This window comes from Oncorhynchus mykiss, chromosome 12 (genome assembly GCF_013265735.2).
Source record: "Oncorhynchus mykiss isolate Arlee chromosome 12, USDA_OmykA_1.1, whole genome shotgun sequence".
Taxonomy (NCBI): domain Eukaryota; kingdom Metazoa; phylum Chordata; class Actinopteri; order Salmoniformes; family Salmonidae; genus Oncorhynchus; species Oncorhynchus mykiss.
Window position 1 is genome coordinate 26109277 of NC_048576.1, and position 9724 is coordinate 26119000.

At 40.3% G+C, this 9724-nt stretch overlaps 2 protein-coding genes across 4 annotated transcripts; both read right to left on the reverse strand.

Moving 5' to 3' along the window:
- Positions 1–424: 424 nt before the first annotated feature.
- Positions 425–4077, reverse strand: LOC110537274 (gap junction beta-1 protein). 3 transcript variants are annotated; one of them, XM_021623194.2, is made up of 2 exons: positions 3324–4077; positions 425–1843 (listed from the first exon to the last, which is right to left on the reverse strand). In XM_021623194.2, exon 2 carries the CDS (start codon positions 1827–1829, stop codon positions 1107–1109), a length of 723 nt encoding a protein of 240 aa, XP_021478869.1. In that variant the 5' UTR covers positions 1830–1843; positions 3324–4077; the 3' UTR covers positions 425–1106. The 3 variants fall into 3 exon arrangements, with proteins under 3 accessions (XP_021478869.1, XP_021478868.1, XP_036793182.1); XM_021623193.2 differs by lacking the exon at positions 3324–4077 and adding an exon at positions 2270–2409; XM_036937287.1 differs by lacking the exon at positions 3324–4077 and adding an exon at positions 2032–2257.
- Positions 4078–4259: 182 nt separating this feature from the next.
- On the reverse strand, positions 4260–7303 carry igbp1 (immunoglobulin (CD79A) binding protein 1). Its single transcript, XM_021623192.2, has 6 exons — positions 7045–7303; positions 6441–6743; positions 5994–6189; positions 5826–5902; positions 5538–5647; positions 4260–5388 (listed from the first exon to the last, which is right to left on the reverse strand). The coding sequence occupies exons 1-6, from the start codon at positions 7254–7256 to the stop codon at positions 5240–5242; spliced, it is 1047 nt and encodes a 348-aa protein (XP_021478867.2). The 5' UTR covers positions 7257–7303; the 3' UTR covers positions 4260–5239.
- Between the last annotated feature and the right edge of the window lie 2421 nt (positions 7304–9724).

Genomic DNA, 9724 nt, shown 5'->3' on the forward strand with positions numbered 1-9724 from the left:
GCTTGGACTGTAGCCTACAAAAGCCTGTTCCTGCTCTTTTACAGCGATCCATCAAGCCCATTTGGTTTGTTATCATAGTGGTATCTGACTTCTGGTCAGACTCGCTCATGTGGAACAAACTTACATTTGCGTCTTTTTTCAATGTTTATGTGAATGTCATTGAGAAAACAGAGAAGTGCCAAATATGTTTTTCTTCTCAAATCTCTTCTGAATTTAATTTAATTGAATCATCTAGTTTTACAAAAGTATCTGTAATCTGATTACAATATTTTTTGCTGTTACCGTTTTTGTAATCCCTTATATGTGAAGTAAACACTTTACAGTACCACAAATTCTAAACATCCTTTCTCTCACGCACACAATAGTTTTAAAGCACCAATGCAGAATCTAGTAAGAAAAATAATGAGATAGACATGAAAATTAATCATTTGGTTCTTTCATTTTAACTTCAACTAAGCACATTTTCTCATTCACTATTCTATTTTACTCTATACACATGCATAATCAGTCTCATTCATAGCATTCAAAACACTATGTGGATGTCTTGAAGCACTTGATATTTCACTATGAAAGTGAGGTAGTTATTAGTAGTGCTTTGGAATAGCCTCATAGTTATTAGTAATACTCCACCACAACCACCAAATGTTGGTTAAATTCATCACTTGGACAGTTTTCTTGGGTTACTATTTATAATAAACCAGGGGTACCAATGCTTTGTCCTAATGATACCACATTATCAGTGATTAAAATGTCTATCAGGAATTGAAAACTATTTATGAATCATAATACAGAATGGATGATGAGTCGGTTTAGTTGCTTGAATCTTGCAGAGCATATCGAAGGTGACTGCATATTGAATTCAGCTAAATTTGAGACGTTACAAGGTAAGGGACTGTTAATAAATCAGTTTACCATACTTTTCTTCAGTCTCTTCTTCTGGATTTTGTTCTATATCCAAACTGAAATTGTCCTTTGAGTCATATCTATTTGAAAAGTATAGAAAAAGTGTGAACACCTCATTAATTAATGTTGTTAAGGCCATTACTTTGAGCTTTGAACATATGTGCCCAATTACAGTTACACAGTGTTGGTCCATTTAGCTTGTTCTAGTAGGAGCAGAGCTTTTGGGTGATCCATGCTCCCATGGTTGAGTCTCCAGCATTGCTTAAGTGCCTACTACAGGCCTTTCCCACTAGGAAGACGACCTCTGCGATGTTGAGCAGGATGCAGATCCCTGACACAGCCAGCATGAACACAGTGAAGACGGTCTTCTCTGTGGGCCTGGACACAAAGCAGTCCACTGTGTTGGGGCAGGGGTACGAGTCACACTTGACCAGCCGGATCATCTTATAGCCAGGGTAGATCATGTAGAAGAGGTACATGAAGGTTACCTCAAAGATGATGCGGAAGAAGAGGCTGATGATGTATGTCCACCAAAGTGCACCTGCAATCTTCATCTTCTGGGTCTTGATTTGCTCCAGGTCCTTGGGGTTGGCCCGGCCAGACAGCTTGTAGAGTTTTTTGTCGATGTGTCGGCGGTGGGCCACATGCATGGCCACCAGCAGGGCTGGGGTGGACACCAAAATTAGCTGCAGGGCCCACAGACGGATATGTGAGATGGGGAAGAAGTGGTCATAACAGACGCTGTTGCAGCCGGGCTGCTGGGTATTACAGGTGAAGCCGGACTTCTCATCACCCCACACACTCTCTGCTGCAACCACCAGGACCAGGATACGGAAAATGAAAAGAACAGAGAGCCAGATGCGACCGATGCCCGTGGAATGTCTGTTTACACCGCTGATGACGGCATAAAAGGACGCCCAGTTCATTTTCGATTCCAGGTCTGAAAAACAAGGACGCCATTAAAATTATTTAATTGTAGAAAGCTTTGAGGTCAATAATGTTGGTAAATTGTTGGTAATTTTGCATAGAAAAATAGCCCTATATATGTAAGATATTTCCACAAGATTTCTGTATACAAACACTAATTGCACGTTTTTTTTTATACTAAAAACACAGATTTCACATAACTCGCTTCACCAGTCAACACCACTGTCTGACCAGCACTGGTCAGCGACTGAGATATTGGGAAATCTCCATAAAGCCATCAATTCTCAAAAAGCAGAATTCTCCAAGACTAATTCCATATCCGTCAAAGCCAACGGCAACTGAGGTCTCTCCATCTTGTTATAATTCAGATCTATTGAATTCCATTGTTTTAGTCATTCCTGCCATGGCAGTAGAAGAGACTTGGAGAGGTGGAAGTTACCAAGCTCATCAGGAGGTGTAAGAGGCATAGGCAGCACCCAGGGTGGAGGACAACGTTGACCCGCCGGTGTAGCGTGGACATTGATGTGCGGCCAGTAGAAAACCAAACCTCTCTACATGCCTTGACGTTGGTGGGCGGCTTAAGAGCGCAAGCCTTTGGTCTGGCACTACACATCAGGTGACCATTTTCCCAAAGTCACTGGCAAGGGAGTATCTGCCCCAATGTGACCAGTGTGCCATGTTGACACTGGCACCAGCCTGCATGGTATATCTATGCCCCTCCCCAAGCCAGACTGACCACAGAGTGGGGTCATAGTGGGGACTTTTATGAAATGTTTTATAATATGTAAAGTCACAACAAAGACTATGATAAGCCAATGCCAAAAGAGTCTACAGACAACATGGTTCAGGTCTATTTCACTTTAACTCAGTCAAATCAAGATATAAATTAAAAAACATATTTCAGGATTTAAAAAATGTTATTGGCAGATTTTTTTTTTTATAAAACGAGAAATTAGAGGTGATATGGTAAGAGAAGATTAAAGGAATAGGATTCTTGAACATGAGATCGCAAATTGAATGGCTAAATTAAGATTTCCACAATAAATCCTTTAAGTATAGTTATTATTTAGGATTAGCATGTTTTCTTTATTCTTACAGTGTGCACCCCTGATTTTCTAAGATATTTCACAAGCAGCCTATTATGGCTGTCACTGGAAAGCACAGCTATGGTAATCTAAGCCACATACAATAGGCTATCTATGTAGAGGAATGAGTGAAGAATAATGAAATACAACACAACTGGTGCTTTTAAATGTGAATACACCAATTACACTTTTATAAGGATACTTTTTGTTTATTAGTATTAATCCTAAATAAACATTTCCAGATCATCAGTACAAATGTTTGTTTGACTAGGCAGAAAGATGACCAGGGAGAGATCTCATCCCCTTTAACATGAAACCTAATCACAAACATGTAAATCATGACAAAAAAATGTGTATACTTAATTTAGATTTCATAGCTGTAACAAATTATTAAATTCGTGAAATTACCTTCAGTAGAAGTAGTGCACAAACACGCCCAGAAACAATTGAATTACCATCAGTATAGATGGATTTCTTCCCATTAGTGAATCTGTGAACCAGAACACCAGGCGTTTGCATTGCTAATGATTTCTCTCACACTAGCCACTGCCCTGCACAGTCGGAGTCATATGCTCTTGTGTGAATAATTTACATACAATAGCTGCTTTTATTAGATCCAACAAGCCCCTTTAGAATTCAGATCAAGCGCCTCAGTTTCCGCCTACCCTCAGCAAAGGAAAGAATCTGTGTGGACACAAAGAAGCCTGCCCTATCTATTGTGCACTGTACTGCAAGGGAAGTGAAGGCTGGTTTTGACACAATATGGAGTAAAAATTACTAAACCCAAACAAAGAAAGTCTAACCACATGCAGAGGGAGTAAGTCTTGTAGATAACAGTAGAGAAATAAATGCTTGTTTGTTCATAATTTATTTGGTGTGTGTGTGCATCAGTGTGTGTGGTATTTTCAAAGACATTCTAACCTTTCCTTGTATACCCACCTGCTGTCAAAAATGTAACTGACAATTCTGAGGGATACTTTGGAGAGATAATTTTAAACAAGCCTCAGACAGATTAACATCTCATCTCTAGAGGGTGCTAGGCCCACTGAAGACACATCATGAAGCGAGGACTAGGTGACCCACAATTGAGGTGGTCTACTGGGCATCCTTTTCACAGTTGTCCAATGGGTATAAAATAAAAGTTTAGTGAGGATGTGCAATACATTCATTTAATTGGCTGGAAAAACAAATACATTTTGAGATCATAATTTATGCTTTCACCAAAGGACATTAAGTTAGATGGGAGCAATAGTAATCATGTTCAATATATGATTTTGATTAATGCACATTTTGTGTATGTGTGTATATCGATGTGCCAATAACAATTTGCTTGACCATAGCAGCTTTCTGTATCATATTTATTCTGGACCGTATCCATATTTTCAATGCACTAGCAACTTCTTTAAGAATCAATGGGGAAAAAGTACAAAACACTCAAATAATTTCTTGTTACAGTGGAGACCATACAGAATTCCTGCTATTGTGGAGAAAATAGACCAAGAGTTATCAACTCTGACAAAGGAATCCACCAAGTCTGTCAAAACCAGTGCCTGTTCAAACTGTACATTTGTAAGAGGTGGAAAATAAATTAAATGAGTCAGCCATACTTTTGAGAAGAGAAAATTGGCTTTCACAAACACAGTTCTTTAACAAAAAGCAAAACAAGATGAAAAGTGGTAGCTACATATCATACCTACATAGCAAACTATTATTCAGTTTCACAATGGACATTGATCAGAGGAAACATCTTTCAATATTGGAGTTTCTTGTGATGCACATCTTCTAGGTATAAGCACATGAGCTAACATAACCAATTAGATGAAGTATGGATGACAAAATTCAATCAATTTGTTGTACCTGTAGAGTGTTACTACCACCTTCATAGGGCATTTCACAAGTCAACAGTTTAAGTTTCGCTGGATACTCTGTATTACTCTGTTTGGGAGCAGCTGTTAGACAATATCATCAAATTCACTTACTAATCTTCTTAAGCACAGCACGGTGCTGTCTCGACAGAGACTGGGCCTTGTTGTCAATGCTTAGTTGTATATTTGCATAGAGCCTACAGATCATATTAATGGCTGCCACTAAATAATGTTCCTCTGATATGGCCACAATGAAAACTGTGATATGCGGCATCAGAAGAAAAAGAGACCATAAACAGACACTTATGAACAGTTTCTGTCTGGGATTGTATAAACCTGCCTTTTCTTCAAGGCCATCTTTCCATATACACTGGCAACTTGTTCAAATGTATTTAAGAGGGAATAAGAGCAGATGAATACTGCAGACCAGGTTGGCACTGTTGCTGTGTTTGATGGTTGTCAGCCCATGTTTTTACGGTTCCCATAGCCTCTCTGATGTGTATCCTTCCAGTTGTCCCAGTCTCTAGCTTTCTGCAAGGCCTCCTCGTCATCATTTTCAACCCGCTTCTCTTTCTCTTCTTGCTCTCGCTCTTCTCCATCAACGTCCTCTGAATGGGGGACAAATTGTATTTGGTGAATGAGAAAAGGTGTAAAAAAAAACATGGATCAGGACCGTTTGACTTTTCCCCAAAACAATTTATGTACATACGGTTAACTGTAAATAGAAAATAATTCTGAACATCTCTTTTAACCCTACCAGTGCTGCGAGGGATCCCCTGGTCCGGCAGGGCATTTTTCTTCCTGTGCTGCTCATACCAGTCATCCACAGACATAGTAGGCAGGCTGGGATAGCCAGCCCCAAACACTCTGAAATTAAAAATTACAACTATTTACTTCATGTCATATAATAAGCAAGTAGCTATGTAATTTAATTTTCATAAGGGAGGTTGGACAGAGTACTTATTTTGTGAGTAGGAAAACAAAAAAAATATTTTACATAAAAATGTGCAGAATGAGAAATAAATAAGTTTGAGCAGGTGCTTACTTGGCCTGAACAGCATCTTTGGTGAGAATGAAGGGTTTCATGGGAGGCCTTTTAGATTGTGATGGCTCTGCTGAACTCTGCACATGGAAAATATAAAGAGCATCAGAAAATCACCCTTTCAATTAGTCATTGGTGAATAAGATTAGTTACATCTTCAAATCTATGTACCTGTTTTAGAACATCCATCCTGGTCAAAATCTCAATTTCCTGATCAATGCTCTCAATCTCCTCCAGGGATACAACAATCCATTTCCTCAAGTTGAGGAGGTAGAAGTCTCTAACTATCTCGTCATCTGCCTGCCCACTGTCCACTGCTGCCTTGATCTCTGATAGCTTGGCCTCTGTGTTCTTCCTCTGGGTGTATCTGCAGAGTATAGCACAATAAATAAGAGTCATCAGACCAATGTGGGTGCAGATGAATTGCCATTATAAAATAAACAAGAGAGATGTTTAAGTTGTTAAAATATGTTATGTCCCTCAGCTATTTAAGAGGCTCGTGACAGGTACTAGACCTTAAAGCATAGGCCTAAATATTACTTGTGCAGTGCTGAATCAAAACAATGCGTGTTCCGATTGTCAAAATTATTGTAATTGAAAAGCAGATGTTTCTGATACCTTTCTATCTTTGCCGCTCTTACTGTCGCCATTGCAATCAAGTCCGGAGGTTTGGGGGGCCCATTTGCAGATTCTTCTTCCAGTGTGCCAGCAGAGTTTTCATTGGTTTTGGGTAGTTCAAACTTTGATATGTTATACTCCTTACATCTTTTCAAGAAGTCCAAAAAGTAACATCTTGCTATCTGAACTTGCTCTAGTCGTTTTGCCAGGTTCACTTGCTTCATAGTAAGAGCCCCCAGGAGGACAGGCAACATCAGATACTTCAGATCTGTGGTTGCTACCTCCTCCAATTCTTCATTTCGGCTAAAAAAACAAACATGAAGAATGAACAAGAATGAACATGCAGCATCATTTTCATTTGCATTGCCTTAGCTAGCTAAATAGATTGTTTACGACTTATCCTAGCCAATCAAAAGTATCTAGCTGGCAAAACTGTCAAGCAACTCTAAGGTGGAATCTGTTCGTTATTTAGTTGGCTATACTCTTTGATATATAATCATGCCCAGTACATGATAGTAACTAGCTACCTGGGTATCTGGCTAGTCATCAAAGCTTGAGTAGATAGCGATCTATAGTTAGCTAGGTGCTAGCTAACGTTAGCAACCTGAACAAGTCGAGCTGGGCAACCATCCGCGTTGCCTCTTCCAGTTGCGTTATCCCACGCTTGATTTTAACCTGGATATGGGTAGCTGCGATGGGATCGTTTGTGGTGTCCACCTCCTCATATAGTTTCCATCCCCGATCTAACAAATCAGATAGTTTAGGCGGTTCTTCTGCCTGACTTGGTGACAAGCTAGTACTTTCAGCGGCTGCCATTTTTGCCTTTTTTCTATGTAATGACTACTATCGGCTTCCGTATTCATTCTACGCTCACTTCCTTTATGACAATATTCAAAAGGTTTCCACTAGTTAGCACAGCCACGAAGTCAGAATTATCGCAAAAATCATTATTGTGGTTAGGGCAATGCTTAGGTTTCACTCTCGCCAAAATCCGTCCAAAATAAGCCTAATGCGTTTCAATGGGCTTATTTTGGACCTAAACTTGTCGCCTGCCTGGACGACTCCCATTGTTAGGGCGGAGACATGAACATATACTCAATGATATAAACATCTCTGTATAACGGAAGTATGTTGCAAATACTGCGTCCAAAAAAACACCGTTTTTTACTGCAGTAACTTTGCAGTGTAACCACAGTTAACTGCTGTTATTCTGCAATTACTGCGTCAAAAAAACACAGTCGAATGCAATTACTGCAGTTTCAAAACTGCAATCTGCTTTTGTAAGGGCGGCCACTGAGCCGCCTGACACTAAAACCTGCCTATCATTAAATTTATTATTCTGTACGTAAATTGTGCAACCCAAATTTAGTATGATCATAGATCAGATATTGCACTGGATGTATAAATGTGAAGCATCCGGTTGGCGTTTCCACTCACTACCAAATATGGTGATGAGAGGAAGCCCAGTGACCGGCAGTTGTAGAAGATTAAGCGAGTTCGATTTATCAAGTTCTCATCGACGAAACATTTGATCTCCCTACAGTTTTCTGTTTCCAAAACTAAAACAAACAGAGTGCTCTGCGTTTTGTAGACTTTACCCTTTGCCAAAGTTTTAGAAAATTGCGTTGTTTAGAAGGAGAGCAAGGGCGATTTTTTTTCAAACAGCACCTAGCAACACATTTAGCTACTTTTAAAAATGTATTTGTAACTTTTTGCAACTTTTAAAAAGTGACTCACGCTAAAATGCACGCATTTTCCCTCTAAATGACACAAAACGATTTTCTCTGTCACACACTCAGTCACAACCCACGTGCCTGGCTGCAAAAGTGCATTGTGAGTGACGTCAGCAGCAGTAGGGCAGCAGCAATTTCAGCTAATTGCAAATCATTGTTGGCTGACTGCAGCAGCAGTAGCACTGGTTCGAAGAGCCAAACCCAATGAATATAGTTGGTCACGAATGTTTGATCTTGAACACAACTTACAACATGTCACAATCAACATTTTACAGGAAAGGGTGGGAGTCTGTACCTGAACAAATGTCAAATCATATTTTTGCCGAGATGGCCAGTCAATTTGAGTAACGACGCATTCGTCATTTAGCAACTTTTAGCAACAAATCAACCTGCCTCTAGCAATTTACCCTGAAAATTAGTTGGCAACACTGATCTCACTAGCTCGTGCTTGGCTCTGCCTACCTCCTTGCTTGTTCTGCCCACCACAATTAATTTGCTCCGTTAGACCAGAGCCTGTAGTTTCCATCTTGGGTTAGTTATACAAATCTTTGGTATAATGCTGCGTTCAAATGCTAGTCAGAACTAGGAAACTCAGAAATGTCCAACTTGCTAACTGATAGAATGCGGCACGTGTATAGCTACAACCAGTTAGTAAGTCAGACATTTCAGAGTTTCCTAGCTAGTTCTGACTAGCACATGAACGTGGCATGATATGATACCTTACGTTTGCCAAAATTTGGCCACGCCTAGCTACCTTTTGCCATTTCTTAGTTGTTTTTGGGCGCGTAATTAATAATAACGCGTAATAACAATACTAGCAAAGAGAATTTAAAACTGATATTAACACGTCACAGGTAAGACATAAAATATATACAAAAGTATGTGGACACCCCTTCAAATTAGTGGATTCAGCTATTTCAGCCACACCCGTTGCTACCGGTGTATAAAATCTAGCACACAGCCATGCAATCTCCATAGACAAACATTGGCAGTAGAATGGCCTTACTGAAGAGCTCAGTGACTTTGAACGTTGCACTGTCAAAGATGCCACCCTTCCAACAAGTCATTTTGTCACATTTCTGCCCTGCTAGAGCTGCCCCAGTCAAGTGCTGTTATTGTGAAGTAGAAACGTCTAGGAGCAACAACAGTGGTAGGCCACACAAGCTCACAGAATGGGACCGAGTGCTGAAGCGCGTAGTGCGTAAAAAAAAATGCCTGTCTTCGGTTGAAACACTCACTACAGAGTTCCAAACTGCCTCTGGAAGCAACTTCAGCACAAGAGCTGTTCGCAGGGAGCTCCATAAAATGGGTTTTCATGGCCGAGCAGCCACACACAAGCCTAAGATCACCATGCACAATGCCAAGCGTCCGGTAGAGTAATGCAAAGCTCGCCGCCATTGGACTCTGGAGCAGTGGAAACGCGTTCTCTGGAGTGATGAATCACACTTTGCCATCTGGCAGTCCAACGGACTAATTTGTGTTTGGCAGAGGCCAGGACAATGCTACCTGCCCGAATGCATAGTGTCAAATGTAACGTTTGGTGGATGAGAA